Raw genomic sequence first — 19,312 nt, 5'->3', positions numbered from 1 at the left:
CAGATTCTGCCTACAGTTGTTATGGCACATGGCAGGGACAGACTACCTTTTGTAGTTCAACATGCCTGGTTTCACATGAGGCCTCTCCAGACCTGGCTTAGAACTGCATATAGTCCATACTTTCATTCTATAATCAAACAGCTGTTCATACCAGACGGAATCAAAACATCCTTATAATGGTGGACAAGACCCAGCAATGTTTTCATCGGAGTTCCCTTCCAAAGTATACTGACATTAACAGTAACTACCAATACATCCTTCATCGGCTGGGGGGGCACACCTCGTTCAGCACACTATACAGCACAATGGTCTCTTAAGGAGGCAAACTCCATCTAATTCTCTTGGAGCTTTGGAGATCCATAATGCATGTCATCACTTCCTGCCCCTCATCTGCGATAAAACAGTACACATTTTCACAGGTAGTCTTATAACAATGTTCTATATCAGCTGCCAGGGCAGAGCCCACTCTTACTCACTCTGTTCACTGCTCTCTGTATTGATGCAAGTGCTACTACTGTGGATGCATACTAGCAACACAAAGAACGTAGTGTGGACATGAAATAGCAGTTTTATTGTTGTGGCAGACATCTGCAATAGAGGTTTAAACAAACACCTTAACTGGATGGCCCACTACATTCCACACTCTAATGACATAAAAAGCCAAGCACCGGGTATTTAGAGAACTTAGAACCCACTCCATCAGCCTCATTTACCATGTGACAAAATATTTTTTCCTTTTCTTTCCCTCCCTGTACCCTCTTTTTCTCTGCTATTTATTTGTCCCCTGGACTCCTTAACTCCATTCATCTGAAGAAGTGCGTTGTGCCCATGAACGCTCATGATACTGTGATGGGGAGCGGTCACAGAAGGCTGCTTGGAGGAGCTTCCCAGAGTGCTGACAAGGCTATTGCCACTCACCTTCCTGCTTTCTGGGGCTTCTCATGCCCAGTCTTGCTGGGCCAGCTTGAGTGGTCTCCCCCAGCCAATGCACCAAGCTGAGATCAATACCCCCTCCCTCTTGGAGAAGCAGCACAGACACTGAATCTCTTCAGATCTAAGGGAAATGAAGTCTAGGGCTCAGCTTTCTGGGATACCAAATGGGATCCCCCAAATGGGATCAAAATAATTATTTAGGTAAGCCCCCTTTAACAATGAAAGTGGGAATGTACACACAGATTGCTCCCCACGTAACAATTATTTACCCTGGAATTGATAGGTAAATAAGTGATTTCATTAAGTACAAGCAGAAGGATGTAAGTGGTTATAAGTGAGAACAAGCAGAGCAAAATATATTACAAATCAAAAGTAATAGAAAACCCTGAGCTAATTCTAACACTAAATCCTCAGTACAAACTTATTACAAACTCACCCTAAAACTGTTCCTTTTCCAGCTAAGCCTTCCAAACAGAGTAGGAGTCTCTTTTTAAGTCTCCTTTTCCCTGGAGCCTTTGGTTCATTCCCATGGGTGTGCCAGACAAAGACCTGCTAAGATTCCCTTCTTTCATGGGAAGTTACCTGGCCCTCCTACTGGTTAGGGAGGTCATGTGACTTCCTAAGATCAACCACTGCTAAGACATAAGGAGAAAAGGCTATTTGCATATGATTGTTCATACACTGAGGGCTCCCAGCCTTGGAAACACTCTTGATAGCTTTTATTTACACATTTAAAAAACATAAATCATTTGTCGATGGGTGGGCTCCCCTCAAGTGGGATCCCACAGGCAAAGCCTCCCACGGGCCTATTTATCAGTGTCCATACGGTCCAATGGCTGAAGTCCAAGTCTTAGCTCCCTTTTGCTCCCATGGTATCTACTGCCTGTCCGCCAGAGCCCCAAATAGCGGCCCCCTCTATCGGACTTAATAATGCTCAGAAGCCGGAGTCCAGCTGACAGTCCCCTCGATAGGGGTTAATGAAGATCAGAAACCTGAGTCCCAATTAGCAGTCCCCTCTATAGGGGATAATATGGTCTAGAGACCGAAACCACCTCAGCACTTCCCTCTGTACTGGGTAAATACGGCCCTGAGGCCTAGTCCACAGTAACTCTTCCCCCTACTGGGGAAAAATACTGCCCTAAGGCCTAGTCCACAGGCCCAAAGGAAACTATCTTTGTCCTCAAACACTGCAGAGGTGGGAAGGTGAAGGGGGAGGGGGACCCTATTGAAATTGGTTCTCATCACTGCTTATTCAGTGGGGATCCCACCGCAATATGCTGAGTACTCAGGGTTTTATGCCCCGCCCTAGATTTCTTCCTACTGCCCCACACCGTCCCTCCAAACTGCCTCCTTGGCCATGGCTGTCACTGCAGCTGAGCTTGCTGCTGAGGTTGCAGTGGCTGCTGCGTCGGGTCGGACTATGTCTGCTCCTCTGGCTCTGGAGCTTGCTCAGCAGGTCCTTCTCCCTCTATGGCCAGCTCCAAGTGAGCTACCTCAGGGCTTTTTATACTCAGGCTCACTTGTGAGTATGCCCGGCAAGGCCGTGGGAGAGGGGCACTTTCAGCCAACTGGGCCCAACCCTCAGTCTGTTCTACAGTGCAGTGCTAGGACACCATTCCATACTTCATATGTCTAATTTTACACACAAGAAAGATACATACACCAAAATAAGGTATACAGACCCAGTAGATTAAGACATTAAGATCGATAGGTTAAATGAAGCAATTTGAGCAAAGCATCTTTAAGTTATGCATGTTTGTGTTCATAAGTCCATTTCATAAAGCATGGGGAGGTTCATTACAGATACTATCTAATTTTTTTTGTTAGTCTCTAAGGTGCTGCAAGACTATTTGTTGTTTTTTAAGTTTATCCAGACTAATAAGGCTACCCCTATGAAACTTCAGTACATCAGTGTAATTTAAGTTGATTCGATTTTGTAGTGTAGACAAAGCCTAAGAAATGGATGTAATATAGTTATCTGGTCCTTAATCCCCATATCAATGGAATTTCTGAGAATACGAAGTCAGAACAATGACACCTAGCAACTGGGAAGATGTAGATTTCCTCACCTTTCATCAGGGAAGTTGACCAACATTCCCCAGCTTGAAAACAAAAATGTAGGAGGTGTGAAGTGATCAGAGCTGGCTGCTAGAAAGAGTTAGGGTTCTCACCTGTAATCTGACTGAGGAGGTCAAGCTAGGAGCATGTCTATACTTCAGATTTACATCAGCACAACTGCACCCATGCAGCTGTGCCACTGTAGTGTGTCAGGTAAAAACTCTCGAATCTGATAGGAAAGAGCTCTTCTGTTTGCTTAGTAACTCCCACTCCATGAAAGGCAGTAACTATGTCATCAGGAGACTTATCTACATAAAAAGCATAAAAAACAACAAGTACTCTAACAGCATCTTAAAGACTAACAAAACATGTAGATGATGATATGAGCTTTCGTGGGTACAGCCCACTTCTTCATATGAAGAACTGCCTACATAGACAGTTGTGGTCAGTATAAGTACATCATTCAGGAGATGGATTTTCCACATTGGTAAGCAATGTAATTATACTAAACTAATTATGTAGTGTAGACCAACCCTCAGACACACACACCTTAAATGATGGAATTCATTACATCTTGGATGGTTAAACCAGAATGGTCTATGCTTTAACTGTCGGTTTTCTGTGCTAACCTAATGACTTCCTATGCTGTGTTCCAGTTCACTAATAAACCCTACTGTTTTGACAAAGCTGTTTGAGCATCATTGCAAATGCTTGCTCAAGTGCATTAATCCCCGAAGAGTGTACCAGTCTGTACCAGGAATCTGTCTTAATTGGACATGTTGAACAGAGGTTATGGTGTGAAGCAGGTATGCTAAAGGCCAAGAGATACAGTCTAATGCAGTAGTGAAGCCACATGGCTTAACCTGGAGGAGAACTGGGGGCCTGGCACATTGAGGCTATGTCTAGATTGCAGGCTTCTTTCAGAAGAAGCTTTTCAGGAAGAAATCTTCTGGAATAATTTCTTCCGAAAGAGAACACCCAGACGCCAAAGCGCGTCAAAAAAGCGATCTGCTTTTTCGAAAGATAGCATCCACACTGAGTGGACACTATCTCACATTTAAGCTGTGATTACTATGGATGGAGTGGCCACCAGGGCACCTGCGCTTTTTCCTCTTTCCTCTTTTGAAAGAACTCCCTCTTCCCCATCCACACACGCCTTTTTCCGAAAGAGCTCTTTCGGAAAAAGGCTTCCTCCTCGAAAAATGAGGATTACCAATGTCAGAAAAACCCTTCTGTTCTTTTGATTTTCTTTCGAAAGAACGCGATTGCAGTGTGGACGTAATTCAAATTTTTTTCAGAAAATAGTCTGTTTTTCCAGAAAAAACTCTAGTGTAGACATACCCTGAAAGGGTTCCTCCTAGAGACTGTTCCAAAGCTTGAGCCATAGCACTTATCCTGTGGATCTATGGCTATGAGATTGTTTTAAATGTTATTAAAATATTCCTGATAAATTGGCAATGTTTGTATATGGGTTGTGGAAATGTATCACACTTATGACTGGTATTACAGGTACAAGAAGTATAGTTACAGGGTCTCTGCAGTTTTTCAATTTCTCCATCCATAGAATGGAAACTTCTTGCAATCTTTTAGCAAAAAAAAGAACAAAGGGAGGTTGGATACATTTTATATGGTAGCTGTAAAATTATTCTGAGTTATATGAAATTATGATGACATTAATGATAGTTTGTTATTCTACCAGCCCATAGGAAAAGTCCAGAAATAAAAACTAATGTGTCTTATCATATAAAAGCATGGTTATGGAAACCCCTAATGGTGTGAATAAGGGTTGAAGAATCCTTCTTAATGTATGACAGGAACAAAATGGGAAGAGTAAGAGTGTAAAGTCATCACAGGAGTAGGATAAAGGCTGTTTTGTTTTTGAATGCCTGATTAAACAGGGTATTTGTGATATGTGTTCTATAGTTTGACCAATGATTGTGCATTCTATTGTGCATACTGTTGTAGTTTGGTTACTGGATGGTGTACAATGGGACTTAACTGTTGCTTTCCTAGATATTTATGTTTGTAATATTGGTTGGTTAATTTTTTGCGGCTTTAACTGTTGTACAACTTTGTATTCTTGTTTATGAATAATAATACTATATAGCACCAAATTCACCTTGAATTAATCTATTAGATTTTGGCTTATTTCTCCTCTCATCAACAACTGAGTGTTATTTTGTTGTCAGATGGAAAATCTGATACAAACCCCGAATACTCCTTAATGACGGTGAAGTCTCAAATCCCTATTTTCCTTTGCAGATAACTTTTCATTTTCATTTCTCTTTTTGTACATAGGAATGTTTTCAGTTTATACTGCCAGCCCTACCTCATGCCATTGATCTTTTGCGGGATGCCATAGTAAAAGTAAAGGAGGTACACGACGAACTTGAAGACCTACCTTCACCACCACCTCCTCTTTCTCCTCCTCCAACCACCAGCCCACACAAACAGACAGAAGACAAAGGTGTACAGTGCGAGGAAGAGGAGGAAGAGAAGAAGGATAGTGGAGTTGCCTCAACAGAGGACAGTTCCTCTTCACATATAACTGCTGCAGCCATAGCAGCTAAGGTGAGTCTGGGTCATATGCATAAGGGGCACTTAGGTTTCTATCTCAGGTACTTTCTATCAACATCCAGTTGCATTTGAGTATGTTTGGATGGATTTGAAATCCATTTAAAATACATTGTCTAGAAATCAGTACCATCCAGCTCCACAACAATATGCAAGCCTTGTTTCGGTAGTTATAACAGCAATCATACCTGGCTATAATCTTAATGAGTATGTGGACTTTACAATACCATTTTCTGAAGTTCTGGGTTTGGTTTGGTTTTTTTACTCAAACATCTGTTCTCCCTGACTGTATTACCTCCAGTCAGTGTTGCTTCATTTCCTGCTCTCACAACATTCTGTTTAAAAGGACAATATTGATTTTTCCGAAACAGATAGAAAAATATGGCAGGAAGGTAGTAGAATAGCTGCTAATCTACCCAGGCTACTGGTGGTCTCCCCATATACATCTGTATTCTGGGGGCATAGTGACGTGGAATTCTGCTTCAGCAAATAGCCAGTTTGATTAGGCAAATGTTATCAAGTCTAGAATTAGAAAATTTGGAGTGTAAAAGAAAAATGATTTGCAATAATTTGTTCAAATAGTACTTTGAAAAATGTATTATTTCAATATACAAAAACTAGTTAAATGCTATTTTCTCTATAATTTTGTTTTTCCACATCAATAATATTGTTTTAGTTGCAGCATTGTATCTTTTACCCTTGTGTCATGCCTTCAATTTATACATATTTAAGGTTTGTGCTTTCCTAGAGGCTTGCAAAAGGTTATTTAAGTTTATCAATCCTACAACTAAGCTGCTGTTTTGCAGTTACTGTCTTTTTGATTTACTTAAAATAACATTATACCACTTTTTTTTTTAAATACAATAGCAGCATTCCTGCTCCCAAAAGATGAAGCTAAGGAATGATGAATGTTTCCATGGTATCTCCAATCTAACATAATTTTCTCATGAACCAAAAATCTTGATTACATACAGGTTTGCAGGAATAGGACAAAAAGTGATATAACTAATCAACAGCAAGTTGCTATTCTTGTTAATTTGTTACATTAATTTAAATGTAATATCTAATTAAATCAACTAGTTCTTTTGAAATGGTCAAAGGCTTAAGTATTTAGTGCAGTATTTTAAGGGTGGAAAATACCTGAGATCTAAACTGACTGTGCTCATATAAGTTTCTAAGCATTTGGCATTTCAGTGTCCCACCTTTATTCACACTTGTTCCCTCTCAGTCATTTTGCTTGTATAGTTTCATGTTTTCCTGTCACTGTATTCATAGCTGTTATGTATTGTACATTAGAAGCATCCATCCTACACCAGTTCTGCTGTTATCATGGCAAAAGGTGAACAGCCCATCCCGGGTCTCATCTGTTATTCCCATCACGCAGCAGGCAGTGCAGGAGAACCGGTAAGACACACCTACAAGAGGCTTTTGCATTAATAGTATCTGCAAGTATACTGCCTGCCTCCTCTCCTAGCCTGTAAAGAGAAGGTGATGTTTGTTTTATTCTAGCAGACATACAGTGGTGCTTTAAAAAAAAAATAAATATATGAAAAACCACTGAGCCTATTCTGTCAGGGACACAGAGTTTAATAAGATCTGAACTATAGCCAAAATTTAAAAAAATATTCAATTGAGGATTAAGATATTGTGGGTTGTGTCAATGAGTGTCATCATCTGGATGCCAAGATGTTCATTGCTATGAAACCTGTGTCTATTTCATCATCACATATATTTAATAAATTATCCAATCTAATTAAAATAATCCCTTAAAATTATTGCTTTAGAGTCTTAGAACTTTGGTGGCTTTTTTCCCATCAAGTTGTATTACTTCTTTAAATATTTTTTTTTCATTGATGAGTATATGATGACAAATGAGTTTGTCATTATTATTAGCCGTTCATATTTTGTTTGTTTATGCTTTAATCATTTATAGTTTTTATTAAATTCTGATGTTTTCTGTTTAGAGTCAGAATTTCCCACTACGTAGGGGCAGGATAAAAAATATTCAGACTAAAAAGGACTTTTATTATAGATATTGTCGAATTTCAATGAACAACAGGCAAAAGTGAAGAAAGATGTAACACGACAAATCCATTTATGATATTTGACTGGTCTGACAATTTAGTTAGCAGGGCCATAGTTAAGAGTCTAGCAGTATCATTTACAGTTTTTCTTACCCCCAGAATTTTCAGTCTAGATTTAAAGAATGAACTAATATGGGCATCAGAAAAATATAATGTATTGTGTCCATAGCTACAGATTAGCAAAACCAAAGAAAAACAATTATTTGGAGAGACTTGGACCAGGAGAGACCTGCTCATACCTCATTAAACAGCAAGCTGCTGCTTATTGGGAAAAATTCTCTGAATATGATTATCATTAGCTCTGTTGGCAGAGGCTGCCCAGTGTTGCACTTAGTTTTTCAGTTTTTTATTTGTTTCCCCTGAGACAAATGTAATCAAAATCATGTGTGTGTATTTCAAAGATTACATGACACATTTTAAAAAAGTAATTTATGAAATGAGGAAAGGACCCAGCAGATGATGATTCCTATGTTCAATGTATGAACTTTTATGGGTACTGACACCTCTACTTCATGCTACTGTAGTAGGCATCTATATAATTCTTATCCCTAGTTTACATACTTCATTATTATTAAAACAATGAATTCAGCCTCTCTCCGCAATACACTAACAAATTGTCACCTAATCTTAGACCTAGAGTTTTGGGTTATTTTATTTTAAGCTCTCATGATGTCATCATCTCCCAATCTCCCTTAATTTGATCTTCATGGGTCAGGAGAGGAATTGGCTATTTTATAAGAACTTTTTTTTAGTGTGTATATCTTTCATCTTTTGTGTCTACAAAATGCTTCTTCTCTTTTGTTGTTCATTTTGGACAGTCATGACAATTGCCCTCAGTAGTTTATGTACTTGACAAATACTTCCTAGTATTGTCAGTCTCGCCTCAGATCATCTTAGAGGAAAGAGGCTCAAGAGCTTTTTGCTTTTGCCTTTTTCCCTCTTTTGTCTTCGCGTGGTTCTTTGATCTTGAAATTCACAAGAGATATTGTAAGAAGATAGCTATAAAACTACTTCCAGAAAAGGTGATGTCAGACAAAAAGATGTCCTTCAGAATAAAATTACATAATAAAATGATGGATAGTGATGAATGCATGGAAAGGAGAAGAAAGAGAGAGAAAGGATAAGGGAAAAGGGTAGAGTTTTCCCCCAACTAGGGGGAGAACCACTCTCCAATTAATCATTTCACAGTGCTTCACTTAAATTCTTTTCTACTCTTTCACAATTAACCAATTTTGACTCTCCATACTATTGCAGTTGAATTTATTTTTAATTTCCCTTTCTCTCAAAATAATTCTTCAGTACAATAATTCACCACCACAATTTCAAAACCTTTCCACTGCCCAGCATCTCATTTTCTACTTACCCACACCACTACTATTTCATTTTCATCCCCTCATATTCCCTTTCACAAGTATTTTTTCTATACCTTCCTCATATCTTCCACTTCAGCATTTAATTTCTGGCATGGCATATATTCCTTCTTTCTCTCTGTGTCCCTTTGTCAATTGTTTTCTTCTTTCCTCTACTACTTTGACTATATTTTGCTGCAATATTTTCAGTTAATTATATGATTTTTGGAGCAGGGGCCTTATTCTACATCTGTAAAGTATCCTGCATAATTTGGATGCCACATAAATAATAGTAATAATAATAAAGAATAATTTAGTATTAGTTAACATTATATTGCAGTAGTGCTAGAGGCTAACAAGATCAGTATCCTATTGTTACTAGGTGCTGTGCAAACATATATGTCCCAGTGATTTTGGACTCTAATGATAAGAAATGAGAGAAACAAAATGGGTCAGGATGGAGAAGACAGAGTAACTAAAGTAATAGCATGTAGATTCATAGATCTTAAGGGCAGAAGGGGCTATCGTGATCCTCAAGTCTGACTTCCTACACATGGCAATCCACAGAACATCACCTATCCTCTCCTGTAATAGACCCACAACCTCTGGCTGAGTTACTGAAGTCTTCAAATCTTGATTTAAAGACATCAAATTACAGAGAATCCACAATGTACTCAAGTTCAAACCAGTAAGTGAGCCAGGCCCCACACTGCAGAGGAAGGCAATAACTTACCAGTGTCTGTCAGTTTGGCATGGTGGAAAATTCCTTACTGACACTGTATATGGTGCTCAATTAGACCCTAAGCATGGGCAAGACCCACTACTCAGCCACTCAGGAAATAATTCTCTGTAGTAACTGAGAGCTTTCCCCAACTAGTGTCCTATCTCCAGCTTTTGGAGATATTTGCTAACAACAGTTGTAGATGGGCCCATCTGCCATGGTAAGCAATCTCATTTTTCCATCTCTGCCATAAGTTTATCAAGCCTAGTCTTGAAACACATTAGGTTTCCTGCCCTCACTATTCCCCTTGGAAGGCTGTTCCAGAATTTCACTTCTCTGATAGTTAGAAACCTTCATCTAATTTCAAGCCTATACTGATTGATAGCCAGTTTGTGTCCATTTGTTCTTGTGCCAGCATTGGCTCTTAACTTAAATAACTGCTCTCTCTCCCTGGTCTTTGTCACTCTGATGTATTTCTAGAAAGCAATCACAGTAGCCTGCTTCTGTACCTGTTCCAATTGTGACAGGGTCAGGTTGGAGGACTACAGCAGATAGAGAGAAAGTCAGCTCTAAGGCAGCAACAGCCCTGGTCAATCAGGAGCAAAGGAAACGGCGGCTGTAAATCAGTCAGAGCCAGCTGATCTCACCCGAGGCTGCCATGGAGCCTTTTAAAGGAAGCCCTCCTTGCAGGGAGTGGGAGAGAGAGAGAGAGGATGTGGAGTGAGGAGACCAGAGCAGACTAAGACAGGTAACATCAACATTGCCAGAGATAGCAAAGTGGGGGTGAGGAGCCCCAAATAGGGGTTTAAGGCCCTCCTTCTCCTGGCAGCCTGAGAGTCCAGCTGGAAACTGGAAAGGACTGTTCTTGCAGCCCAGGCTGACCCCGGGGCACTGGCCCCAGTGCCTATGTGGCTGAGGGACCAGAGCTTGAACCCTACCAAGGGCTAATAGCGCAGGATTGAGACTGCCTGAGAAAGGACTGAGCAAGGTACTGGGACCCACAAGTGGGGTTACCCTGCCACACAATCTTAATTCATCTCTTTTAAACATGGGAGACCAGAACTGCACATGGTATTCCAAATGAGGTCTCAGCAGTGATTTGTATAATAGTAATAATACCTCCCTATCTCTACTGGAAATACCTCATCATAGGATCACATTAGGCCTTTTTCATGACTGCATCACATTTGCAACTCATAATTCTCCTGTGACAGACCAATACGCCAAGTCTTTCTTCTCCTGTGTTGCTTCCAACTGTGTCCCCATCTTACACCAGTAATTCTTGTTGTTAGTCCTTGACCATGCACTTTGCATTATTATATTTCATCCCATTTTTTTCTAGTTTTTCAAGGTCATGCAAAGCTTCTTCTATAACTCTAGTCGTCCACAATATTGGAACTACCTCCCAACTTTGTGCCATCTGCAGATTTCATTAGTGTAGACTCATTTTTTGGGCCAAGATCATGAATGAAAATGTGAAATAAGAAGGGGCTCAAAGCCAATCCCAGTCCCTGAGGAACTCGACTAGTAATCTTCCTCTAGCTTGACAGTTCACCTTCCAATATGACCCTTTAACAAACGTTTCCTCTCTAACAAGCATTCTAAGCAAAATTTAGGATATTAAAGTGTCCCACAATCACAAAATTCCTCTGAGGCATCCTGGGTTTTATTTAGCATTTCAACTACATTGTGTTGTAGTGTTTTGTTCCCTCTGCCATTAATATATTTCCTTAACAAATTATTGCTTACTCTTTGATCCCATACATCTGATTATCAAGATTGTATCACTATCAGAGAGGTGATGTATCTTTAACTTTTCAGGCAATTTGTTTAGTAATGTCCATATGATTGCTATGTAGACTATTTGCACATTTGGCAATCTGGTTTTTAATTACAAATAACATCTCTTTCCAAAAAGTGTGTGTCTAAGAAATGATCTAAAAATGGTTTTGAGGACAATGAAAAGTAGTTCCTGGGCCCACTGGCCTTTTTCCTACCTTAGGGTTTGAAAAACTCACTACTCCACTTCTTTCTAATGGGAAAGCTTTCCCTGAATTGTGGGTCCGCAGACATCAGTTTACACTGAATCTATTTTATTTGGTATTTTTAATTAGATTTCTTGTCATTTGGGCTGTGACAATAATCTTCTGAATATGAATAGATGCATTAATGTCTTTCTCAGTGTGCAGATAGATGGTTCCAGTGCATCTTTAGCTGCTTATAGCTTTCTCAAATGCCAGCAAAATGAAATTAACTCAATTGGTCAGTTTCACCAATTCATAATGCTAAATTCAGCAGTGAAACTGTCCAGAATTATCTCAATTTCACCCTGATGACTGGGAAAATTATGAGCAACAGAAAAGAAGGCACTCAAGCTGATCATTATAGGACACTAAGAATGAAGCTGGGGGACCATCACACCATACACAAATTCATATATTTAATATCCAGGTTGCTAGGAAAGGAGGAGAGTAGCAGAGATGCATAAACAAAAAAACTCATCCATGAAGATGCAAGATGGCTGGTGGAAGGGCAGAGTAGGAGAAAACTTTTCCTTTACAGAAAGCAGGAAAGGAGAGAAGGGATACATTCATGAACAACTCCCTATCCTTGCAACAGTCAAGCAGGTTATCAAGAACATGGTAAGCCTGAGGAGCAGAGAGATCTAGGTTTATGAATCTGCACAGGGACTAAGAGGAGGCAGTTTATGCCTCCCCTATTAAGGTCCATTGTTCAGGCTAAGATAAGCTTCAGGGCTATCCAAATTATGCTCCTATTTCAGTGGCCTGTATCTTCCATTTTAGGTGTAAAATCATCAGGACAATAAGAATACCCTGGCCAGGCCCTTCTTGCCCCCAGTCCATCTGTTTCTGTTCCTCTGGCCTAACCCTGCTCTGCTTCCACTCTTCCTCCAAACTCATGACTTTTATGTCAAGAACTGCTATGAAGGAGATATACATGGCTTCCTTGCATCCTCTAGTCTCCAGAAGCTAATTAAAAACATATTTGAGTAGGATCCAGATGCCAGCATCTTGCTAAGCTTTCCAGTACCCACCTCTTTCACAGGTCTTGCAGGTAGAGATGTGACTTCTCAACAAGGCTTTATCCCTTGCTCTCACCTGTGTCCACCATGAAAGCATCTTCATGTTGGCCTTTGGTTAATCATAGGTCTTGTACACTGGCTAGTGGAAACTGGTGATTATTCTTTTGGAAATTGAAAACAGGATACTGGCTTGATCCATTAGAATGTGAAATGTTCATTGAGAAGATAAAATGGCATATGGAAAACAAAAGACCAAGGCACAGCAAAAATAAATCTGTTGTGCGGCTGCCGTTGCTGAATCTGTCTGGATTAATATAGGACTTCAGGTTCCAGAGCTATAAACTCAGCATCTTTCATCAACACAAAATTAACTTATTTTTTTAAGAAGAAACAATAGCTTCACTGAATGGAATAAGAAAGAATATGTATTCAGTCCTTGACTTCTCTTCTTAGATTGTCATCAGAGGTATCAATTAATGCTATGTGTGGTATTGGTTTCATGATTAGGACAGCAGTCCACTAGGAACTGAAGTAGGAGTCTAACTCCTTTTAGACAGGCCATGAAAGAACCATAGTGTGGCGGTAATATTTTGGTCAATATTGGCTTTTGTTGGACTTGAACCTTAGTCCTGGAGGCAAAAAGTTCCATATCTTTTGCCAGTCCTCTGACCGTTTTAGTTCCCTCCCACGTTGAATTGGTTGTTTGTTTATTTGTTTATATTGTGTATCTAAATGCAATTGTGGATTTTTCAAGACAAATTGTGGTATGTTCTGTGCATCTGCAATTAGAATCTGACCTTGTATTTGCTGATGGATTGTTTTGGAACTACCAAAGGGGGAGCGCTATCGCTTGCAGAATGGAATTCTGAAGAAGATTGGGTGAAGAGAGATGGGGTATTTCAAGCAGTTTTGGATTCATATGTAAGATTTTGAGTCATTTTGAAGTATAATATATTTTGGATTGTTGACTGCATCTCTTGTCCTGTTCAGATTCCAGACTCCATCATTTCTCGTGGTGTTCAGGTGCTCCCACGAGACACAGCCTCCCTCAGTACTACCCCTTCAGAATCTCCTCGTGCCCAGGCCACTTCTCGTCTCTCTACTGCATCCTGTCCAACACCAAAAGTAAGTACAATGCCTTGCCATCTCACACTGTTGGGTGTGTAATCCACTGTTGAAGGTAGGCGTGCATGCAAATTTACATTGTTGTAAATGACAAATGAATGAAAAATAGTGTAGTACAGTCTTACGTGTATTGTTACATAGTTTTACAGCAATAGGTTACTAAACATCTTATTGTGATTTTGCAACTCTTGTATTGAACCATTGCTGCAGCTTCTATTGGCCAACAGGGAAGCGTATTACGTACATGAAAACATTTGTCTTCTTACCTACTGCAATATTGATCATAAGCATGAGAATGTTAACCCTTTACAATTCTCTGTTCACTTCCTGAATAGTACAGATGACTCTTCCACTGAGTAGCAGGATTAAACTAACAGAGTACTTTCAGCAAAAGCATGTGTGCACATTTCTAGCCTGGGCTGGGGCAGCTCTTTGCCCCAGTATAATACAGATAAATTGAAAACACTTTCAAGCCAACTTGTTTTGTTTTAACTTGGATACTTGCTGCCTGATATTTGAAAAACAACTCCAATTTGACTAGAAAGAAAGTTTTAATGCCAACCTTTTGGGGGTATTATTCAATTCTTGCAGATTATTCCTTGATTTAATTTATTCAAGTGAACTCTGTTTATGTGTGATTTGTATTAGACTTTAAAAACAGTGCTTTGGACCCTAAAGGAATGGACTGGTTGTAAGGCCAGTAATGATCATGATTGCTTTCTGCCAGAGAGTTCTCCATTTATGTTCAGCTAGTGTTGTTCATACCACAAAGTTCTTTTTTTGATGTACCTGATTACAAACACATTAATTGATGTGTAGCAAATGGCAAATAGTAATGATACTTTTCATCTAATCGATAATGATTCTTGGAAATTATTCTTGTTGCTAAAATGACTGCAGATGTCTGACAATTCCAGCAAATTGGACAATTCCTATAGCCATTCATGTCTTGAGTTAACATGTTTGACATTTTATAAACTGTAATAGAATTTTGGAGGCAGAATATGGTAGACTTTGCTATGCAGTTCATTGCTCTTAAAACTAAGTTCAGTGAAACCTTCAGCTTTGCTTGACTATTTGGTTTCCAGAATGAATTGTCACTTATAAGATGATCTTATTAAAGTAAAGCCTGGAAGGGTATTACATGGTAATATCCAGGACAGAGGAGCAATGCACAAGATAGGAGAGGGAAACTGTGTGGACCCAATTCTCACACTTTGTACCTTTAGAGAAGATTGTGAAGCAGGGATGTTCACACTCGCATACACAAACACACAGAGCACAAGGGGCTAATAAAAGGCCTAAAGAGAAATTGTTATATTAATGAGAGCTTCCCAATGAAATCTAAGTAGTTAAAAGAATATATGGCAAAAGAAACGAACACAGTATGCCAGATCTGAAACGAAATCCACACGATTAAACAGTCTTCCTGGGATAAAGGTTTATATAAGAAATATAGAGGGAAATATGAATCAAATGATGAGATTCAGGTTTTTCCATATGGAATTTGTTGGAATAAATCCCCATCAAAAAAGGACCACTACTTTAATTTAGTCCATGTTTAATTGTCATTTCTTACTAGAAATTCAAGTGTATTTTCGAGACAGGCTAAATCATTGAGCACTTTCTAGAACATAAGAATTGCTGTGCCAGATCAGATCATTGGTCCAATTATTCCTGTATTGTATTTCCAGTAGTGACCAGTTCAAGCTGCTTCAAAGGAGTGTTCAAGAAAACACAGTAATAAACAGTTTGGGAATAATTTGCCCAAAGGGAAACCTATTTCTTAATCCCCATTATTTAGAGGTTGGATTAAAAAACATGATTTTTTATTTCCCATACAAAGCTTTTGGAGGGGTTTTTTATTCCTTACCATAAAATTTCAAACTATTCTTGTTATCAATATAAATGTCCAGTCTTCTTTTGAATCATGCTAAATTTTCAAGAAATCGGTGGGTACCGAATATAATAGACTATATGGTTCTTACCTATTCTCTAGGGATTATTCGTGTTTCTTGGTATCTTGCTACTTTCATTATTATGACCTTTTGAAGCGTAGATTTCTCGTTATGCAACAAGCATGCAGATTTCACTGGAGCTGATATGGGAGCTCCTGACTCACCCATTAGTGGGGTTAACAATAGGTTCTAATGTGTAACATGTATCTGATTTGTTAGAATGTGTTTATTTTAATCTGCAAGTGTTTAACATATGTATCATTTTATATTCCTGTTTTTGAAGTTCTCTTAGATTATGGAGAATCATAAACACATACATACATGGATAGCAGTGTGAAACAGAGAAATCTTAGCAGAAGTCAACTCACACCCCACATAATTACACACCTGACATGTTGATGGGAGTTCTGATTTAAAATAGAAAACAGTTGCCCCAAGAGTGGGGAGTAATATATTTCTTTATTAACTACAAACTCCAGTCTTGTTTATTATACCCTTTAAAAGTATATTTTTATCCTGCATACCAGAGTCTCAATAACTCTTTACTGAGCTGTTCTAGCAAAAGATCATGTGATCATCTCAATCAAGAACCAAGCTTCAGCAATTATAATAGCAACTATAATGGATTAATATAGAGGCAATCTCTGAAGTAATGGGTTTTGAAAGGTATGTTAGGATTATGGGGTAATGTTGTTGACAGTCCTGGTTGGTTAGTTGGAAAAGGAAAAGCGTATAACCTTTCATAAGCTTATTTTGAAAAAGTGTATATGCTTGTATAACGTGGTCAGACATACTTCAAAAATAAATATTTTTAAAATTAAAAATGTTCTCAGTTTTTGCAATTTCTCATTTTCTGAAAATGTGCCTCCAATCCAGCACTAAGTATAGATTGAATGAGCTCCACATATTTATTTTAAAACCGTCATCAAAAGCTCCCATACTTCCCTAAATCTTTGTCCCTATGTTAGTCTAGTTCTTGGTTGTTAATCAATTTGGATTTTCACTGAGACTACAGGTGAAGTGTTATCATCTTATACTAAGACAAGGCCCCCTAAAACTTCCTTTGGTTACTCATAAGATTATAGTGTGTCCCTATATAATCTCTTGTGTAAAATGAAAACTATGTTTTGAACAAACTCCTTTGGGCTTCATGCAAATTTCTACATAATTATAGTAGTTGATTGTACATGTTGAGTCAATATTTCCAACAATTTTACCAAAAAATTGTCAAACTCTGGTATCAATCTTCTTTTTTCAAACAGCCAACTGAGAATCTTATGATGGTACAAAGGAATTTTTGAACTGTTTTGTAATGTACTGTGAACCTGTGTTAGATGTTTCTTCTTACTTCATGAGGTTTAAATTGTGTTCTGAATGTCCATATCTTAAAAGTTTAGAGTGATAATACTAATACAGCTTCTCAAATTTTTCATTTTGCGTTCACTGGCTGAGTAAGTTCTCTTTATCATAATAATCTCTATGTTCTTGGATGGCATTTTGACCAACTTACAACTTAAGACACAATATTCTTTTCATATGACGAAGCAATAGCATTAAGTAAGAATTATTTTTTCCTGTGAGACTACTTGCAGCCATTATTGGATAATTTATTTTAACCAATGATCTTGAATTACTTGTCAGTATTGTTTTTCATTCCTTTAGTTTTTCCTCTGTTTCTTCACCTGCAACATCTCATAGATTCTAATCTACCATCTATAATTTCGAAGAGCATATACACGGCAAAAGCTTAAATCACTTCCTTAAGCTGCTGATTTTGGGGCACAGTGAGTTTTATGCTCTTATCTGTACAGAATATAGCAACTTTGCTTTCAAGTTCAAATCTTTTCCCTTTTACTTTTTCTACTTGCATGATCAGTATTTCATGTTTTTCCGTTTTTGTGTTAGAAACACAAAGTAGATGCTGAAGAGCCCCAAGAAGTCAGGGAAAAGGAGTTTTAAATTATCATTCTAAATGCAGCCCAGCAACAGCAATGGTATCAAATGCATCTTTCTTATGTGATCATCAAATTCATTATTTTTTTTGCTCTTGTATTCAATAAACAAGTTATGAATACTGAATAATGTATTCAATCATCAAGAATCCAAAAAAACTAGTTTTTGAGATGAGCACATTTTTTCCTATCTTAACATAAGAATGGCCATACTGAGTCAAATCAATGGTCTGTGTAGCCCAGTATCTGTCTTCTGACGGTGGCCAATGCCAGATGCCCCAGAGTGAGTGAACAGAAACAGGTAATCATCAAGTGATCCCTCTCCTATCATCCATTTCCAGCCCCTGACATCATTCCTACCCATTTTAGCTAATAATTATTGATGGATATAACCTCCATTAACTTATCTAGTTCTTTTTTGACCCCTGTTAAAGTCCTGATCTTCACGACATACTTTGGCAAGGAGTTCCACAAGTTTGTTTGTGCACTGCATGAAGAAAAACTTCCTTTTGTTTTAAACCTCCTACCTATTAATTTTATTTGGTGACCCCCTAGTTCTTATGTTATGGAAACAAGTAAATAACTTTTCCTTATTCATTTTTCCATACCTGTCATAATTTTATAGACCTCTATCATATCCTCCCTTACTCGCCTCTTTTCCAAGCAGAAAAGTCCTGGTCTTTTTAATCTCCAGATGGCACCCATTTCAAACCCCTAATCATTTTGTTGCCCTTTTCTGGACCTTTTCCAGTGCCAATATATATATTTTTTAAGATGTCACTAAATCTGTATTCAGTGTACCATAGATGTATATAGAGGCAGATATTCTCTGTCTTATTCTCTATACCTTTTTAAATTATTCCTAACATTCTCTTTTCTTTTTCCAATGTGCATTACTTTGCATCTGCAACATTAAAATTCATTTGCCGTTTTGTTGTCCAGTCGCCTAGTTTTGTGAGATCCTTTTGAAACTCTTCACAGTCTGCTTTGGTCTTAACTTTCTTGAGCAATTTAGTATCATCTGCAAATTTTGCTACCTCACTGTTTACCCCTTTCTCCTGATCATTTATATATAGGTTAAATAGGATTGGTCCCAGTACAGACCCTTGGGGAACACCACTAGTTACTTCTCTCCATTCTGAAAACTGACCATTTATTCCCATTGTTTCCTGTCTTTTAACCAGTTATCAATCCATGGGTGGACTTTTGCTCATATCCCATGACATCTAACTTTACTTAAGAGCCTGTAGTGAGGGACCTTTTCAAAGGCTTTCTGGAAATCTAAGTATACTATATCCACTAGATTCCCCTTGTACACATGCTTGTTGACCTCCTCAAAAAACTCTAGAGATTAGTAAGGCATGGTGGCTTCCCCAACAAATTATGCTAATCTGTGTCTTGCTTCCTTCTGGGCAATGTTCACATTTTATTTTAAAAGATTTATGTTTTCTTCAATCCCTTCTTTTCTTGTTAATTACATTCTCTTTCATCTTAGGACCTTGAATCAAATATATT

The 19,312-nt window shown here is 38.4% G+C and overlaps 1 protein-coding gene across 19 annotated transcripts in view; it reads left to right on the top strand.

Annotated features, from left to right (window-relative positions):
• Positions 1–19,312, top strand: part of GPHN (gephyrin) — a 527,119-nt gene that overhangs the window by 305,495 nt on the left and 202,312 nt on the right. For 12 of the 19 annotated variants that reach the window (XM_089778535.1, XM_075927415.2, XM_075927409.2 and 9 more), the window contains 3 exons: positions 5,290–5,562; positions 6,862–6,969; positions 13,753–13,887. In XM_089778535.1, the coding sequence (XP_089634661.1) occupies positions 5,290–5,562; positions 6,862–6,969; positions 13,753–13,887 (516 nt within the window). The remainder of the gene's footprint in view (positions 1–5,289; positions 5,563–6,861; positions 6,970–13,752; positions 13,888–19,312) is intronic. The other 7 variants (XM_075927413.2, XM_075927416.2, XM_075927419.2 and 4 more) reach the window with 1 other exon arrangement.

The sequence above is a fragment of the Pelodiscus sinensis genome, chromosome 5 (assembly GCF_052426305.1).
Source record: "Pelodiscus sinensis isolate ZL-2025 chromosome 5, ASM5242630v1, whole genome shotgun sequence".
Classification (NCBI taxonomy): Eukaryota; Metazoa; Chordata; order Testudines; family Trionychidae; genus Pelodiscus; species Pelodiscus sinensis.
Note: the sequence above shows the minus strand (reverse complement) of the source record. Positions and strands in the feature narration are given on the sequence as shown.